Here is a 19,862-nt window from a genome sequence, read left to right as displayed (position 1 = left end):
ACTATCAGTGTATTAGTTACTTTTCTATTGCTGTGATAAAACACCATGGACAAAACAACTTACAGAAGGAGGTGTTTATTTGGGGCTTATGGTTCCAGAGGGTTAAGGGTCCCATCACCATCACAGTGAAGAAGCACGGCAGCAGAGAGGCATGGCGGCTGGAGCAAGCTGAGAGCTCACGTTTTAAACTTCAAGCAGAAAGTAGAGAACTTGAAATGGGGTACATTTTTAAGTTCTTAAAATTGGTCCCCAGTGAGCAAGGCCACACCTCTTAAGCCTTCCTCAAACAGTGCCACCCCCTGAGAACCAAGCATTCAGATGCTCCAGTGAAGCCATCACAATCAGGTAACTTTCAACCAAAAAATCAGTGTGATAGCCTGCATGTAGGCTGATCTTCCTAGTCTTGTTTACTTGGTGGTATCCATATCTATTATACATTGTGTGAAACTGTAGAGTTTCTAAATCTAGCCACACTAGATATTTAAAGAATTTAATAACCAAATTGACAAGGCCATGGGCAAGTGTCATATAGCTCCTTCACCTTGCTGACTTTTCTTCTCAACATTCCTTTAGAATAAGTTCCTCTTTTCATTAGACTTGTTTTTAATATTCTTGGAAGCTTTAATTGTAGCCAACGTTCCTGGCCCACATGAAGTCATGATTTTGGAGAAGGTTCTTCCAGCTTAGCTCAACCAGACAGACATATTTGTAAATTTGTAGTCTTCAATTTATTATTATATTTGAATCATGGCAGAATTGATTGAGAGAAAGCTGACTCTTCAACTCCTCCTCCTCCTCCTCCTCCTCCTCCTCCTCCTCCTCCTCCTCTTCTTCTTTTTAACACACAGAACTTTCTTTACCAGTAGGGAATTATCAGGGTTTGCAGTGAGGGCCTCAGATTTGTTCTGGGGAGTCTTGAGACCAAGGGATGGGATTTATTGGCATGTGCCTTCATGCCTGTGTAAAATTTTGGCCCTAGGGCATATGAAGAGAACTTTTCTTCTCATTGGTTCTCTGTGATGCCCAATCCCTTTTCAGGTGTTGGGTGCTCAACCTGAGACACATGCACGCATGGTTTGGCATTACTTTATGACTTCTTTTTTGAGCACTTGTTAACTTTTTAGTTCTTTGATTTTGTGTCCTATTAGTCTCATAGCTGAAGTGGCATGTTATAATTACAACACAGACTCCTCTCCAGTTCCTGAGTTCTAATAGGCAGCTGTGCCAGGGTCTTCACTGATTATAGAATATCAATCTTGAAGAAGTAGTCAAGTTTCTAAGAGGACTGCTGTGTCTCCTTCCCAAATTCCCCATCTTAGCAGTTTAGGACACAAAGCCCTTATGTAATAAATACTTTGGGGCTCAAGACTGCCATCTTTTTCTAATTCTGGACTCAGTCTCTGTCTTAGGGTTTCCATCGCTGTCAAGAGACACCATGATCACAGCAACTATTATCAAGGAAAACATTTCATTGTGTATGTGGGGGGGCTTACAATTCAGGGAGCCATTATTATTCTGGTGAGACGTATGGCAGTGTGCATGCAGACATGGCACAGGAGAGGGAGCTGAGAGTTCTACATCTGGACTGGCAGGCAGCAGGAAGAGACAGTGAGCCACTAGGCCTGCCTTGAGCTTTTGAAACCTCAAAGCCCAGCCCCCCACCCAGTGACACACTTCCTCCAACAAGGCCATACCTACTCCGACAAAGCCATACCTAATAGTGCCACTCTCTATGAGCTTATGGAGACAGTTACATTCAAACTACCACAATCACATTGCTGATTACCTATATTGGTACAACTCTCAAAGTTCTGAGAGAAGCAGTCGCCAGCCACCACCCCAGGGAGAGGAACCTGGTGCCTCCTGCTCATCTGTGACTAATGAACTCCAAGCATCTAATAGTGATAGTGGGCCAGAATAGTCTGCTTCCCATACTGAAAATCATGGCAAGACCTGGAAGATGTCGTATGATATTGGGGAAACCCAGATTACCTGTTAAGGTTCTTGGTCTCATTAATAAAAGAATTGAAGGGCAGGCAAAACCCACAAGCTTGAGCACAAAAAAGGAGCTCAAACAGAACCTTGACTATTGACACTTCAAAAGAAAACTTACAGGCAAGTTGTAAGTCTTGAAGCCACACAGAGGAGAAAGGAGGTCTGCCACATGGAGGTAGGCAACCACGTGGTTGGGAGAGGAGCTTTAGGAAAAGAGCAAAGTAGCTCAAAGCATTTGTTAAGAGAGTTTAAAAGCATACTTAAGCTCTGGCCACCACCTAAAAGAAAAAGAAAGAAAGAAAAAAGAAAGAAAAAAAGGGAATTTTGCGAAGGCAAAGTACATACACCTCCTTGACTGCAGGTAAGCCCTCATCCTTGCTCCGTAAAGGATTTTCAGGTGTAGCCTGTTGGGGTAGAAGCACCCACAGTCATGTAAGTAAATCGTCACTGATGCTCTGGAAGGAAACTCAGTAAACTCATTGGTTTCCTAGAGTGAATTTTGGTGATACTGTGCCTTGATTGTTTCTTGGTATTTTGGGAGACAGGGTAGATGTTGCTTACATGCACCGTGTGAAGGAATTTTAGCAACACTAACAAACACAAATCTCTCTCTCTCTCTCTCTCGCTCTCTCTCTCTCTCTCTCTCTCTCTCTCTCTCTCTCTCTCTCTCTCTCTCTAAAGCAGGAATTCTCATTTAAACAAAACAACCAAAAACTTTCTCAATGCTATTTATTGACCCCATGCAATAGGCTATATTTTGAAGTGTGAATATTATTACACCTAATCCTTGTAATAGTCACTTGTAGGCGGCAATATTCCAGGTTTTATAAGAAAACAGAGGCTCAGGGATGTTACAAAATTTGCCAAGAGCACAGGGATGATAAATGGTGGAACTGAGGTTTGAGTTATGAGGGTTACCACACTTTGTGGACTGTTTTGAGCACTACCGCTAAGCATTGACTGTTTCTGACACATGGTGCTCTTGAAAAGTTTTTGCAAAAATCACAAAAAGCACACTCAATGTTAAAGCCTGGTGCAGGCGAGGCCTAGCACTTTGGATAGTTAGAGGAGTCTACACAGAACAGTGAACTTTCGGTCCAGTTTTGAGTTGGGTTGAGCAGGGAGTCTGAAGTACTCCAAGTGGAGCATCACTGGGAACCGCGCGGGATGACGGCGGCCGGCCCCTAAAACAAGGCACCTCTCCCAAAGGAAGCATCTCAAGGAGGCGCGGCCTCTGGGAACCGCAGGATCTAGGTCTGCCCGCTACTCCCACTCAACCCGAACCCAGCCCCGGGCCGTGCGCTCCAGGCCGAGCTTCCGCTTCCGGCCCTGGGCTCCGCTTCAGCGGAAACTTGGCTCCTGGGACGAGGAGAGGGCGGGCCCGCGGAAGCCGCGCAGGCGCACGGCAGCCGCTGCAATGGCGCTGCCGGGCTCCTTGAATAGGTATCTGCTGCTCATGGCACAGGAGCACCTGGAGTTCCGCCTGCCGGTGAGCCGTCCTGGGGTACCTGACGCGGAGGCTCGCACGCCGGCTTCGGGGGCCGGGGGCAGCCGCGTGCGCCTGGATTGGGGCGGGGGGTGAGGCCGCTGGTGGGACTGAGCTATCTCGGGCAACCTTCCGCGGGGACCAGACCTTGTCATTCAGCCCCCTGCACGTGCGCCCGGCGCCGCCGTGAAGCAGGAGAACCTCACCAGGCCCCCCAGGACTCTTCTTCCAACGGAGGACGCAGACATCCCCCGAGGGCGCTCGGTGGCGTGTGAGAAGTGTCAGAGTACGAAGTTGAGGCATGGTGCAAGGCTTGAGGGTGGTCCTTGATGCCAAGTTGGGAACCAGCTTTTTATTGATTCAAGACACATTTTTCCCAGAGCGCCCTTAATCGCGTGATCCGGGCGGTGAGGATGTGTTTAACTGATAGATAGCTCTGCCCTTAAAGAGCGTACTGTTGTTCATTTAGGCTGGGGGCCAGCAGACACCTAAGCACGATTGTAACGTTGTGAAGTGCAGGGATGGGGTGACCAGCACGGATGGGAGCTTTTAAAGAGGGAGTCTTATCCACTGAGGGACGGGGGCTTTCAGTGGTTTCGTTGAGGGGATGACTCTGGAACTCCAGAATTAGTTAGCTGGGCCAAGGAATTAAGCACAGTAGAAGTATAGTATCAGCTGTTGTCCATTCCTGGTCACCAGTTAAGTGGCAGAGAGTGGTGAGGAGAGAGGAGAAGTAGGTTGATGGACCAGAAAAAAGCAGGCTTGAGAACTCTGTAACTTGGAAGAGGGATTAAAGTGTTTGAAAGTAAAGGGACAGAATTAGATTGTTTTTAATAGAAAGCAAAACGGAAGGGTGGACTTGCGAGGAATAAGCCTGGAGTTGAGAGTGTTTAAGAATCTGTTGGAATGTTAAATAATTAAGAAATTAATCTAGTGTGAGCAATAAGAAGATAGGATAGAATGGTAGTGTAGGAGATGAGAACAAATCTGGGCTTGTGATAAACATTTGTGTTTGTTTTGCGTAAGAAAACTAGGAAAGGATGGGATTTCTTCAGCTGTAAGCTCTAAAAGTGGTGAGCCAGTGGAGCTGAAGAGATGCTCACTGGTTAGAGCACTCATTGCGCTTCCGGAGGACCTGAATTTGATTCCCAGTACCCCTATCAGGAAACTGGCCTACAACCATCTGTAATACCAGCTCTGGGGGGGACCCCACACTTCTAGACTCCGTAGGCCATTAGGCCTTCCTTACTTTTGTAAGTGTACACACAGGTTTAAAAAAAGTGGTTGGCCAAGTACAAATGCTTGGAAGCACTGACGTTAGCGGACACCTGGAAGAGGAGACTGCAGGGTGACAGACATAAGGGCCTCAGACATGAGGAGAGCAAAGCTTTAGAGAGCGGAGACCAGTAGCATTGAATGCATGTGCTTTGTGGTTCAAAAGGAAGTTATTCTCTGTGAAGGTAACGAGGGAAGGGAAGGTAGATGTCTCATATATCAGAATATAAGAAGGGAGAGTACAAGATGAGTTACAGTTTGAGGGGACCTAGGGAACAGACTGAAGGAGAGAACGGAACTTCAGTCACCACCATCTTGATTACCATAATATTTCTGATCTCTGCACACGACATCTACCCCGTTGGGTAGCTGTGATAATGTGCATGTGAAGAAATGGAGAGCCAAATGATATGGTAGTATTGAGAAGATCTGAAAATCAAATTGTAGTCTTACTCCCCATGTTTCATAATGTCTCCTATTCAAATTTGTGTTATTCATGTTGTAAAGGAGCCTTTGGGCTGTCTTCACTGATTTACTTATTGTCTGTGTTAGTTTGTGATACACACACACACACACACACACACACACACACACACACACACCTCTTAAGAATATTTTTATTCTTTGAAATTTTCATGCAATTTGTTTTGATTTTGTTCACCTCCAATTCCTGCTAAAACTCATAACCTTCTAATACAAGAAACAATTTGATGCATAGGCAAAGGAAAAGTAGAAGTAGCGTTTGTTGCTCCAATCTCCCATTCTTTTTGGTTTGGAATGGGACACTTGATGATGTGGCAGTCTTTCTCTCCTGATGGCTGTGAGCAGAGTTGTTAAGACCTTCCAGCAGGGAGGAAAGGAGAATGTCTGCAACCAGCAGCGGGAGCACTTAGTTCTTCTTAGTTACTTCCTCCCCAGGGCCACTGTAAAGGAGTAGAATCCATTTGCTATATATTATTTAAGGAAACAAATTGTCAGTGTTGCAAGGCAAACTATTTGCGTAGTCATCCTGTGTTTGTCAGTACAGAGGGATTCCTTAGAAGGATGTATGTACTGTTTGATCAGATTTCCTCTTTGCATGCATGTTACATTTAAAATATCTACTGTGGACAGGTATGGTAGCACACTCCTATGATCCCTACCTTTAGGAACTGGAGGCAGGTGAATCAGGAGGTCAGAGCAGCCTTGGCTCTAGGAGACGCTGTCTCAAAACATAAACAGACAAAAATAAAAGACTCACTGTATTAGTCATTTCTAGTTTTATTACTGTTGGGAAAGGAGGTTAACCATGAACTTGTACATACTGACTTCACAGTTATGCTCCCTAGCTAATTATTTCTTTTTTCAAACGTCTTCAAATCATGTTTAACAATTGATTTTATTTTAATTAGTTGATTGTCTTATTTACTGATCTGTAGCATCTGTAAACTTTTTCTACCTCCCAAACCAGGACAGGACAGTTTCTGATGAAATCCTTTTGCAGCTCATGTATAAAATTTCTCAGAAATTGCTTAATTATGGTTAGGATCGCAAAGCTCTCTTCAGAACCCCACATTTAATTGCCTGACGTTGAAACCTAAATTTCTCAAGTAGATCTCAGCCTACTCTTTTATTTCTATTATTAGAGGTGTTTTTCGTAGCAGCCTGAATTTGAAGTGCTTAACGTGCATGCGGGCACGCTTCTTTGTGGTGTACGAAATAGCTGACAGAAGTCACAAAATGGCACAGAGCTTTATTCTGACTCATCACTTGAGAGAGTCTAGTTGGAGGCATCGTGGAGTGCCTTAGTCTGTGGCGGGATTATGAGGAAGCCGCCTGTTCACTTGACACACACCAAGAAACCGGAACAGGTTGGAATCATGTGGGAATAATCCGCAAATCCTGCCTCTGAGTGAAGGACTTAGCCATCCTGCCCTCTAAATGTGTCAGCATTCAAAGCAGCTCCACAAGTTAAGGGCTGAGAGTTAAAACACAAGCCCTTGGGGCCATTTCTTAATCAGACAATAACAGTGTATGTTTTCTCTATTTTCAATGCAGGAAATAAAGTCTTTACTGTCACTGTTTGGAGGCCAGTTCACTAACAGTCAGGAGACTTATGGAAAGGTAAGATTTTTTTTTTTTTTTTTTTTTTTTTTTTTTTAAGGGAATAGGTAATTTATTTTGGAGCCATTTTGAATGACCAATGGCCTGAGAACCCAGATTTAGGTTATCCCAAATTCCATGTTCCAGTGTGGAAGCTTCATGGTTTTACAGAACAAAGGAAGTCATAAATCAAGGTGAGGTTAAAATCTGTTGGTCGTTGCATCAGAGAGGTGGTTACTTCAGGATGGGGGAAGACTCGCTGGAGGCCTAGAGTGCTGTCTGGTGCCGTTCTTAGTTTCGGATTGGTGGACGCTAGCAGTCTGCTGAGTTAATAGATTGCAAAGGGTTTCTATCGGTTGGCCACAGGATGTTAGTTTTGACACAGAGGTAGACCAGGCTAAAGCTAAGCCCAAGATGAGGTACTGCAGTTCCATTAGTACTCAGTTTCTGCAGACACAGCGTCTTCCAGGAGCTCTTCACAGTTGCCCCCGTTGGCCAAGCTTCACGTTTTTGCTCGTGCAGGGGCTGTATATTATTTATAAGTCCCTTTGTAGCTTGGAAGGCTCATTCCTAGTATCTGCTGTAGATGGGGCTGAGGAGTGGGCAGGACAGTAGTTCACGGGAGAGGAATAAGCTGGTAAAGACCTTTAAGGAAGAAACTCCTGGATTGTCTCAAAATATTAATCATCATGATCTGGATCTGAAGTGTTTCCTTTTACTCTTTCTGGATCTGGTACGACATTTTCATGTGACATATAGTAGGGTTCTTGTACCTAAAATTAAGTAATTAAGAGCAGTTTGGCCTAATGGAGCAGAGGTGAGAGATGAAGGGAGATATATTTAAGAATAACTAAAATGTACACATTTTCACCTAGATTGACTATGATTTCCCCTGCATTTACAGTTATTTGTGCTCTATGAACTGTCTTATATATATTTCAAAGTTAGAAATGGGTTAGAAATAGAAGGAGGCACTGTAATTTTATACCCCCTTTAAATTAGTAAAATAAAAATAATCATTTAATTACATGTTAATCCCTGCCACTCGTACTATAGGACATTGAAGATACTAACTAAATCAAGAACCGTCATCAGTACATGTTGTTATTAGAGATTGGTATCTTTTGTATAGTTTGGATAAGAAGAGCTAACCCAGATTTTGAGTATCTCCAGCTAGAGTAAATGGAGTTAAAATTTAATTTAATGACTAAGTTTTTTTTTATCCAAATTATACTGAACTGTGGAAATATACACAGATGCGCGCGTGTGTGCACACACACACACATACACACACAGATACAGACAGACAGACAGACACGGACACACACACACACACACTCACTCACAGTGGAAATACTTGAATCTTTTAAACACTGGTAGGGGTTTAGGGTAAGCAAACAGTCACAACAGAAAGACATGGTCAAGTGAAAGGACATGGTATCTTCATTTATAGTTTAATAAAAATCAAGATTTGCATTAGTTGATCACTTAGAAATCTGCCAGGAGACAGACATGGTGGCTCATGCCTTTAGCAGCTGGGAGGCAAAGGCTGGAGGATCTCTGTCGAGGCCAGCCTTGTCTACATAGTGAATTTCAGGACAGCCAAAGCTATGTAGAGAGACCCTGTCTCACCCCTCTCCCTCCAAAAAAGAAGTAAGCCAGGTGGAATATTAAATATCATAAACAATTAAAAAAGTTTGACTACCTTAAAATCAAAAGTTTTTAAGAAACAGAAAGTGAGAAATTTTTAGTTACTAGGATACTCCATTGGTTAGTGGCATTGAAGACGACTATCATCCAGCATTTTTTTTTTTTCTTTCTTTTTTTTCTTGTGGTTTTTCAAGACCAGGTTTCTCTGTGAAACAGTCCTGGCTGTCCTGGAACTCACTCTGTAGACCAGGCTGGCCTCAAACTCACAGAGATCCGCCTGCCTCTCTCTCCCGAGTGCTGGGATTAAACGTGTGCACCATCAACCGCCGGCCATTTTTTTTTCCCCTCCATTTTTTTTCAAGACAGGATTTCTTCGTGTACTTTTGGTGCCTGTCCTGGATCTCACTCTGTAGACCAGGCTGGCCTCAAACTCACAGAGATTCACCTGCCTCTGCCTCCCGAGTGCTGGGGTTAAAGGTGTGTGCCACCACCGCCTGGCTTCATCCAGCATTTTTGAAGTCCACTTGAATGTGCTCTCAGATGATGTAAGAAAGTTCAGGTAAGGTGGATTTATAATAGTCATATATAGTATGTGTCCACAACCTTTGGTGGCTGAGCTGTCTCTCCCTACATAGTAATTTTAAAATGCTAAGATGTTTATTTTGTTTGAATTATTTTGAGTAGTTCTGTAGTGTAGTGTCAATATCAGAAGAAGAGAGATTAAATATGACAGTCTCATCTTTTTTTTTGCAAAAGACGAGAGGCCTTAAATTGAAGCCCTCTGTTAGTGGCCTTTTGTTCCAGAGTGACTCCCTCACTGCAAAAAGAAGGATGGGGGGAGACTGTGTATATGATGTGTGAGAGTGATGAACTAAGGTCAGAGCACTGCTGTGCTTGGCCCAGTTTTGGCAAGGGGTTGTAAGGGTGGAGCTTACCAGCCTGTTTTTGAGGGTGTTGGGACAGAGGATTAAGAAACCCTTGCTGATACCTTAAATAAAATGATAAAATAATTGAAGTTAATAACAATAATATTCACAGGATGCCTCTGGCCACAGCTATTCAGAAAATGAGTGACCAGACTGAGCATGGTAGCATACCCCTATAATTCTGTCATTTGGGAAGTTAAGACAAGAAAGCGACAAGTTTGATCCTAGCCTGGGCAGCTTAGTGAGACTGTCTTTGAGAGGGATTGCCATAGTTTGATTTCTGTTGTGGTGATAAATAGTGTGACCAAAAACTACTTCTGGAGGAAAATATTTATTTGGCTTACACCAGCTGATCCTAGTCTGTCATGGAAGGAAGTAAGGGCAGGAGCCTGGAGACAGGAACTGAAGCAGAGATCACGGAGGAGCCCTGCTTCCTGACTTGCTCAGTTTGCTCTCTTATACACCCTAGGACCACTTGCCCAGGGATGGCACAGCTCCCAGTAGGGTGGGCCCTTCCATATCAATCATTTATCAAGAAAATGCCCAGGAGACTTGCCCTCTGCCAGTCTGATGGGGAAGCAACTCGGTGTGTCAGGTAGCAAAAAGCAAACCATATAGAGAGCAAGGAAAGAGGGTGAAGGAAGGAGAGATTTAGTAATTAAGAAATAAATGAAGGTGTATTACTTAGGAGTTACAATAATGATATTATAAGGAATGATTAGTAATAACAAAAATTCCAGGAATATATTCTGTCATATATGCATTACTTTTCTAGTCAAACTTCATAAAGGCAAATGAAAAGTAATCTTAACCAGATGTCACACAGAGGCTTATAATTTCAGCACTTGGGAGGTGGAGGCAGGCAGATCTTGACACATTGAGTATGAGGCCAGCCTGGAATACATAGCAGCGATTTTTTTTTTTTTAAAGTAACTTTAAAGTGTACTGATATTTTCATTTCATATTTTGGACTCATTTATAAAAGTGTTCTTGGCCTGGAGAGATGGCTTAGTGGTTAAGAGCACTGTCTGCTCTTCAGGAGGTCCTGAGTTCAACTCCCAGCAACCACATGGTGGCTCACAACCATCTCTAGTGGGATCTGATGCCCTCTTCTGGTATAAAGTTGTGCGTGCAGATAAAGCACTCATATACATAAATAAATAATAAAATCTTAAAAGAAAAAGAAAAGAAAAAATAAAAGTGTTCTTACATTGTAATATATTATCTTATCTACTAAAATAATTTACCTTTTTATTACCAGAATAATTTTTATTTTGATTAGTCAAAGCAAGCATTTTTACATTTAATAAGAATTTCTCCTGTTGGCTTCTTGAGTCAAAGCATTTAGATCTTGTAGCCTGTTAGTAGTAATTTGCGTGCCTTTTTTTCTTTCAGTCTCCTTTTTGGATTCTTAGCATTCCCTCTGAAGACATTGCAAGAAACTTAATGAAACGGACAGTGTGTGCCAAGTAAGAGAAACTCACGTTGTGCAGCGTGCATATATATGGTCTCACAATCACTATATTCTGGTTTTTATTGTGAAGGTTGAAGTGTTTATCTGATTATTCTCTATCAGTAAAACCTCAGGAGTTAGATATCGGGGTAAGAACCTGAATGATCAGAGAAGCGGCAGAGAAGCAACCAGTGACCTCTTGTTCCTCTATCCAAAAAGGCCGAGACTCTCTCTAAGCTCTGCCCTACTATTTCCTGTGTCTGTCTGTCCTCTGTCCTCCAAAACCTCTATGGCTAATTTTGGTCAGCTAGTAGCTAGCTCTGCCCTCTGATTTAGAGCAAACTTTATTGGCAGTCTCAGGAGCCTCAGAATATGATCAGAATATCCCACAACATTTCCTGCTTTTTGTCTAAATCAAAAGGGAAGGGTTTTAACTCTAATACAGTAAAACTATATACAATAAGAACAATTATCAGGTAAGAATTAGATTCACAATGTCCAGTCCATTTGCATTTGGCAAATTCAAAGAAAATACTCCATTATCTGTCTCATCTTGGTGAGCCTAAAGTTTTATATGTAAACCATTTTCCATCATAACTTGTATCATCATCCTAAAAATATCTTTTTAGACCTAAAAACATTTTCTTAGATAAATAACTTAAGCTTTTATGTTTCTATATCTCTTACATACGTTTTTTTTTTTCATTTTAATTTGGTTATAAAGAAAATTGTATGCTACCTAGTCTTCAATCCCCAACAGAGACATAAGAAGGATATAATATTACCTGAGTAAACAGGAAGTGTAGAGCAAGCAGCTTCCAAAACTCTAGAAATGACAAAGACATCTAGCTGCCTGGACAGTCACCCAGGGTTCCTCTGTAACATTGGGGCATTCATCTTTGGCCTACAGGCCTAGAATATCTGACAGACTTTTCTGTGAAGCAGGAATTTTGAAAGATTGTCCTACCTTGTCTTGGCAAAGTTTGGCAATCACCTTCTTTTGTGTCCTGCTCATCCAGTTTGGACAACATACTGTCAACAGTTGAAGCAAGGGCAGTTTCTTGCCTAAATGGTAGCTTTGCCACATTGAAAGCAAACTCCATATGGAGTTTCTTTGATGCCTATCATCTTCCCTGAAGTAGATTGGTGCTGCTAGGAAGAGATGTCTGTCATTGTCATGAAAGCTTTATGTTATTAAAACATGTTAAATGCCATATTCTGTAGATCTCTGAAGTGTTTGAAGACCATTTATCTAAAATATATCTGTTTGACCTTGAAAACATACTTAACATGGCCACTAGTTTGTTATAGATGACTAACTACTAACCTGTGTTTCTTAATTATCTTAAACAGTTTGTAATAATAGCCTTTAAGGACTAGACCTTTAAATTACATTTTAAAATGAGCTGCATAGGTTCAATACCTTAAACAAGAGTAGAAACATATATACAGTATATTAAAAAACTTAAATTTGTGTCAATATACAAAAATATCTTAAACAAGAGTAGAAACATATATACAGTATAACAAAAACAACCTTAAATTTGTATCAATATACAAAAGTACCTTAAACAAGTGTGGAAACATATATATATATATATATATATAGTATAGTAAAAACAGCCTCAATTTTGTATCATTATACAAATATCCATACCAGTGTAAAATATTTAAGACTAGTAGTTACTTTTTTAGTTTAAAAGTAGATTCAGTAATTTACCCTTTTATACAATCATTCCTATATCTCCCCCTTTTTCTTTTCAGAATGAGATCCCTGAATCTGATCTCCTTTGCTTAGTTTCTTCCCTGGCTATGACCAATAATAACTTGCATTCAACCCCCCTAAATGATAATAAACATTCGTAATCCGCCAAACAACCAAAAATCACCCACCCTACCTCTTTGGAACATGGGCATTGTGTTTTCTAGACACAGTGTCTGAGGGCAACAGCATCTTTAGGGAACCCTGAGAACACTGAGATAATGATCAAGTCCTAGGAGAGCTAGCTCTATCATTTGTTGTCCAGTCTCTGTGGAATGGGAAAGTGCAGGGCTTATCTGAATTCCTGACTTGACTAGTGTATGAAGATGGACCTTCTCAACTAGCTGCCTTGAAATTGTCCTGAGCAGTTTGTAGTCAAAAGCTGATCCTTGGATGGTGTTTGTCAGCTTAGTGGAGTTACCACAATCCAGGTGAATTGTTGTTGTTGGGCCCCATCATCTTTTTGGATACTTCAAAGGTCACTGTTAGGGATGGTCATAGTTCACTGAAGAAAACTTAGACATTTTAAATGTTATATGCAGCTGAATTTGGAGAGGTTAAAGGGCCACAATTTGTTAAGTACATCTGAGGTATACAGACTTAATTCCTAGTTACTTATTAAAACCTTTACTTTTTATTTAGACAAAAGGGGGAAATGTGGGATATTTGTATAGTAGATTAAAATAAATGGGTTAATTTAAGTTATAAGAGCTAATGGGACAAGCCTAAGCTAAGGCTGAGCTTTCATAATTAATAAGACTCCATGTCATTATTTGGGAGCTGGAGGTACAGAGAAAGACTTGCGACAGAAGGTGGTAGAGGCTAAAACAATTGTAGCTTGAAGTTATGTAGATCTACCATTGCATGGTGATGAGGGAACAGAGAGACCTACCTTCTGGAGCTGAGGTGACAGACACTTAGGTTTAGCAGGGGGATAGTGTGAAATGACATATTCTTACATCGAATGAATGCCACGTTTAGTGTAAAGAAGTTTTACAAAATCTAAATCTGCTTTTCTGCAATATATATATATATATATGTTAGAGAAATGAATTCTTTTTTTTTCTCCTTGGTTTTTCAAGACAGGGCTTCTCTGTGTAGTCTTGCTGTCCTAGAACTCACTTTGTAGATCAAGCTGGCCTTGAACTCACAGAGATCCTCCTGCTTCTGCCTCCCAAGTGCTGGAATTAAAGGTGTGTGCCACCACCACCGTCCAGCTGAGAAATGAATTCTAACAATCATATTTTTAAATTGTTTATTGCTTATTCTTGTTCCTAGATTTTTATCATGAATCCCTTATTTCCCTTTTCTTTAAATTTTTTTTTGATTGACACTTAGTTGTTTTTTTTCTCTGACGATAATGGCAGATTATTGAAAATATTTTTTCCTTAGATTTTGTTTTTAATAATGAAATGGAAATAAGAAAAAATATATATATATACCATGATTAGCAGTGTCTTGTAATATGGTCTGACTGTCACCTCCATATTTATGTAACTTTATCCTATTGGGAAGTGTGCTCAATTATAAATCTAATTCCTTAAACTGCAGCTTGTTAACAATCTTGTTATTAAATATAAATGACTAGAAGACAGAAACAACAAAAAAACGAAAACCACTATTTGTATAATTACTACTTTACTTTTCATATTAAAATGTGTACCTGTTTGAGGTATTTGCATTCCAGAAGCAAGAGATGTTAGGTTTAAAATAGCCACTTGAGTACTTGGTCCATATAGGTCTGCTGCATATGTTTGATGAATAGTAAAGTGAATAATTATACACTATTGTAATATTGAATAATTATATTGTAAAATATTAACATTTTACTTTTGGCTGTTCTTCATTTCTATGGCTGAGATATGCCGTAAGATACTGCTAAGTAAGAGTAGCATTACTTACTTGCTCTAAATTCAATAGAAGAGGAATTGACTTTTAGGGATTGTATTTGCAACCTACAGATAATTAAAATAGACTTACAAGGACATATTAAACTCATTCAGAATTTTCTACAGTTGAATTAGGCTTAAAATTAGTTTTAATATGGATTTTTAGAGGATTTATTTTTATATTTTTATTTCATATGCATATCTGTGTGCCTGAATATATGTGTATGTACATGTGTGCAGATGCCTCAGAGGCCAGAAGACGGAGTTGGATCCCCTGGAATTGTAGTTATTGGTGGTTGTAAGCTTCCTGATGTGGGTGCTGGGAACCAAATTGGATTCTCTGCAAGAACAACGAGCTCTCTTAATCACTGAGCAGTCTCTCCACCTTTACTATGGAATATTTTGTACATACCACAAAAAGTGAGACATATAGCAAACTCTGGATACTCACTTTGTTAGAACTCAAAATTTTGAGTAACTTAGTAAATTTGAACAAATCATAGCTAAATAGTAATGATAGGTTGTTTTTTTTTTTTATCTCATTGCTCTCCCCCTTTTTTAATGGGGAAGATATGAGAAAAATTTGATTTTCTGGAGCTTTTCTTAAAATACCATGTGATTTTATTGCATTGTTTAATCCAGTATAGTATATAATAAAAGGGCATGGAGTATAGCTCAGTGATAGGCAGCGTGCTTATCATGCATAAGACCCTGGGTCAGTCTCTAGCCCCCCTCCAATACATGCATATATATTTATGCATTTGTGTATGCGTATAATTGTTGAAAACTTGGAAAAAACTCTAATTTAATGTTGAATTTCCCTTCTTTCATGTGAGGTTCAACTTCTTTGTATGGTTTGGGGTTATGTTGCTACTTGTTTCCAGTGTACATATTTCTCATAAATGGATTAGAAAGCATGACCAATGATTGTTTTATTGTAGCAAGCATAAAGAACTAGCAAAATAACTATTATGTATTGCTGTGTGAACTAAGTTCTTTACTGAGGTTAGTACCAACCATTTATTTCCTAGGTCTATATTTGAACTATGGGGTCATGGAAAATCTCCTGAGGAGCTGTATACTTCTCTTAAAAATTACCCTGTGGAGAAGATGGTGCGTAGTGAAATGTGATTTTACATAGGCAGTGTGCATATTCTGTAGAATTCACAAGCTTACAGAACTTATCCGCTTCTATTTTAGGTTCCATTTCTACATTCAGAGTCTACATATAAAATAAAGATCCACACGTTTAATAAAACATTGACTCAAGAAGAAAAAGTCAAACGAATAGATGTAAGTGAAAGTAGCTGAAGCAAAGCCTGTGGATTGAATACACTAACTGTTGGTATATATGAATATAGAATATCTGTTAGACGCTTTCCGTGTTGTGTCTGTCTTGTAGAGTTCTGACACCAGACTCACACAGTATGTATGTAGATAAGCGCTGTTTTCTATGATTCTTTCTATCAGTCTTTGTAGTACATTAGAATTATTTTTTTTTTTAAGGCCCTTGAATTTCTGCCATTTGAAGGAAAAGTGAACTTAAAGAAACCACAGCATGTATTCTCCGTTTTGGAAGACTATGGTTTGGACCCAAACTACATCCCTGAGAGACCACACAACATTTATTTTGGTAGATGGGTAAGCAAGTTCTTTCTACCTATCTTACCCCTTTCTTTAAAAGCCAGATGCAGGGTGGGGGTGTAGTCAGTGGTAGAGCACTGGTCGAGCATTCCTGAGGCCTCAAGCAAAAGAAGCAGAACGCCACACCCACCTTTGTGTTTGATTTTTTTTTATATGTAAAATTTGGAAGCAAGTGAAGAGTCAGAACGGCTGTATGTATTAAAATTGCTGAAAAGTATGGGATTATAATTTGTATTTTTCCGGAGATTCCTGTGAAACATAAGGAGTTTGTTAGATACAGGACCTAGGAAAAGGGGGTTATACCTGACAAAGGAAAACAAGAGTTCCCAGAAAGGCAGGACTATCGTTTGAGTGACGCAGAGAGAGGCCCGGGTGCTGTGCCAGTTCAGCGATCTCTTGTGAAAATCTCAAAGCTAAGGATTCCGTTCTGAGGGGACATGAAATTCTAGAAGTGTTCTGCTCACTTCCTTGAGGCTGGACTAGGTAGGTGGAAGCTGAGAGCCATGTTATGGATTTTTGTCATTTCAGAGAGAGAGAAAAGGGAGAGGAGAAAACTCAAGACCACTCCTTAGAATCATTGTATTGAAATCTGAGTCCTACTTGGTTTGAAAGCACAAAGCAGCTACACAGGCATTAGAGAAGTAAAAAGATTTGACTCTGACCATCTCAGTCCTGTGATCTCTGAAGGATTAAGTTTAGAACAGTAGTAAGTGGAAAAAGTTCTCATTAGCAAGGTGCTGTAGTTTTTATTGTCAGTAATTATCTTGAGTCTGTTCTGTATAGCTAGGCTAACTTGAAAACTATCTCTGATCTAGATTGCAGATGGACAGAGAGAGCTAATTGAGTCATATAGTGTCAAAAAGAGACATTTTATTGGAAATACAAGTATGGATGCTGGCTTATCATTCATCATGGCCAACCACGCAAAAGTGAAAGAAAACGATGTCGTCTTTGACCCATTTGTTGGAACAGGTATTATAAAACGATTTGTTACACTAATGCGTAGACTTTGCTTATTTATAGCAGTGAAGGTCATAGTATGTTTTGGGTGAGGGATTGAATTGACAAACTAATCGTTTCTTGTATAATAGCTAATATTTAACACTTTGCCACTTGGAGGTTTTATTCCGAGGGAGCCACTGGGGGGAGCATCAGGCTTATTTTTTCACAGATGTCTTGCAGTATATCATACATTGTAGAAATGTTAGAGAACCCTATTTTTATTCATTAGGAAAACTCTTATGGGAAGAATGAAAAAAAAGAGAAAATATTCATGCTTTTAAATAAATAGCCATGTATTTGGGTAGAGGAAACACATCTGTGATTCTGTTTGTGGGAGTTTTTAAATAAGTGTGAAACTGAAGGTGACTAAGGAGCCATAGTCTAGAGTCTGCCTGCTGACACCACAACCCACGTTCTTTATTACTTCCCTGGGATGCTCTCCTAATTAGGCCTGTGGAAAGCCCGAAATTCCAAGTTGGCTTCATCTGATTCTGAAGTTTTCCTTGCCTCGGATTGCTTTCTTTCTTGATGTAGCCCTTAGGCAGGCAGATGTAGCCCTTAGGCAGGCAGATGTTAGCCCTTAGGCAGGAAGTACTCTTTATTTTATTTTGGTCCTACTCATTTGTTATTCTTGTTTAGTTAGGGTCTCTGCAGATGTCTTTCTCAGGAGCAATGGGGTGCAAGGCTAGTACCTGTTGAGTAAATGTGTCGGGTACTGTTGTACACTCAAATTCTGATGACAGCTCACATGAAGACACTTTGAGCGTCTTTCTGAGGAAAGGACGGTTAAGGAGAGGTTCGGTGACTGGTCAGGGTTACATGATGTATTGTTTTTGCAGATGCAGACTCCAGTAGTTCATGTATTCATTGCTTCTGCAGAGCTGTCTCTGTGTAACTTTGCTGGCCACCACTTGCACCTGAATTCACTTCAGGAGTGTGAGCAAATGTGATGAGGAAGAAACAGTCTCTGGTCTAGAGTTCCTAGTCGGTGGAAGGAGGTTTTGTAATCTGTTTTGAACTAATTGACCAGTGCACTTTTGCTGTACTCTCAGTGTCTCTGGGGACCCCACTCAGCATACAAGTTTGTTCTTCTCTGTCTTCATTTACCTAAACACGTTCTCTCTCGTGTGAGCTTGTTAGTGGAATTAATATCAAGTTTATTTACCAGTTATAAGAACAAAGAATATCCACATAGCCAACCCCAGCTTAAGCTTTTGTTTACATTTGGCTTCCTTTACCTTATTTTATTTATATTTTTTTCCTGGATCATTTGAAGCTTAACATTTATTTTTTCTTTTTAAAATTTATTTATTTATTTATGTTTGGCCTTACATGCATGTCTGTGTGACAGTGTTAGATCCCCTGGAAATGGAGTTACAGACAGTTGTGAGCTAACATATGGGTGCTGAGAACTGAACCTGGGTCCTCTGGAAGAGCAGCCAGTGCTCTTAACCACTGAGCCATCTCTCTAACCCCTGAAGGTTACTTTATTTATTTATTGCATTCCTCTCTCAAATACATCAGTATACATTCTTAAGAATAAGAGTTTCATATATATTTGCATTTATCTATTTATATTCTGTAGTTGGGTGTTGTGTTTTACTGTTAATGTTATTTTGATTTAGAACATTACTAACGCTCTTAAGGTTAAAATAGTTTTCATTTGAGTTGCTTGAATCTCACTCATTGGAATGAGTTATACCTTCCCACTCAAGATGTTGTATCCTTGTTAGGTCTTACATATTCTGCTTCTCTGCCTCGGTGGTAATACTAATTTTTACCAGCATGGTACTAATAGAATTTGATTTTCCATGTGTGATGGTTACTGTTTTATTTTATATTCTTGCACTTAATATAAAGCATTTGTGGGGAGGTACAGTAAGACCTTGTAAATATACTGCTCCTTATCCAAATGTTTCCTTCTCTTGACAAATCAGATTTAGCATCCAGTGATAAGACTCTCGTTTGAACCAGTCTTTCCTTTGATGATTTTTCCACTCTAGCACTTCTGTGTTAGGGAGCTGCACTCGTTATTTTGCACGCAAGAAACCTTTCTTCACTTCCTGTTGCCAGTTTCATTTATTATTAGCTGCAGGTGACTTCTGTATCCCTTCATTATTTCCATATTCACATTAGCCCAGCTCTACCTAGCCCTTTCACGTTGAGTCTGTCTTTGTGACCTGTCACTCTTTTTTTTCTTAGAGAACTTTTAAATTTTCTGACTTATCTTTTTCATGCCGAAGCCCTGGTGTCAGTCATTTCTCCCAGTAACCCTTGCTTCTTTTAGTGGCAAGTTGGTATCAGAAACCAAGGTTGGGTTTTAAAATTTCTCAGAGGCTAAGCGAAGAAATACACGTGTGCTTTCATGTAATGTATGTGTGAGTGCAAATGGAAATATGCATGCGTATACTCCTGTGTGTACACACACATAAACCTGCACATAGACTTACTAGAAGTCATGGGTTATGCATGTAGCAGGGATTTCTGTTGATCATCACAGGTTTATTTCCTCCCTATTCTGGTCTTTGTTGATGCATACCTTTGTCTTCACTCTGCGCCCTGGTGGTGACGCTCAGCAAGTTTGCTCTTCTGCTCATTTCTGTAATTCTCTAAAGTAGTCGACTGCTTTGCCCATGCCACTCGGGGGAAAAGAGTCCTGTTTGTTTTCCGTTGCTCTGATGAAACGCCATGCCCACGG

At 40.2% G+C, this 19,862-nt stretch overlaps 1 protein-coding gene across 2 annotated transcripts in view; it reads left to right on the top strand.

Moving 5' to 3' along the window:
• Positions 1-3,354: 3,354 nt before the first annotated feature.
• Trmt11 (tRNA methyltransferase 11 homolog) overlaps positions 3,355-19,862 on the top strand; it is a 53,174-nt gene continuing 36,666 nt past the window's right edge. The window contains exons 1-7 of one of the 2 annotated variants that reach the window (XM_052751282.1): positions 3,355-3,484; positions 6,794-6,859; positions 10,810-10,883; positions 15,550-15,631; positions 15,719-15,811; positions 16,025-16,159; positions 16,978-17,134. In XM_052751282.1, coding sequence (XP_052607242.1) covers positions 3,413-3,484; positions 6,794-6,859; positions 10,810-10,883; positions 15,550-15,631; positions 15,719-15,811; positions 16,025-16,159; positions 16,978-17,134 — 679 coding nt within the window. In that variant the 5' untranslated portion in view covers positions 3,355-3,412. Of the gene's footprint in view, positions 3,485-6,793; positions 6,860-10,809; positions 10,884-15,549; positions 15,632-15,718; positions 15,812-16,024; positions 16,160-16,977; positions 17,135-19,862 lie in introns of those variants that run through there. The other variant, XM_052751283.1, reaches the window with a different exon arrangement.

This window comes from Peromyscus californicus, unplaced genomic scaffold (genome assembly GCF_007827085.1).
Source record: "Peromyscus californicus insignis strain IS unplaced genomic scaffold, ASM782708v3 Scaffold_22__1_contigs__length_63687245, whole genome shotgun sequence".
In the NCBI taxonomy this organism is placed as follows: domain Eukaryota; kingdom Metazoa; phylum Chordata; class Mammalia; order Rodentia; family Cricetidae; genus Peromyscus; species Peromyscus californicus.
Note: the sequence above shows the minus strand (reverse complement) of the source record. Positions and strands in the feature narration are given on the sequence as shown.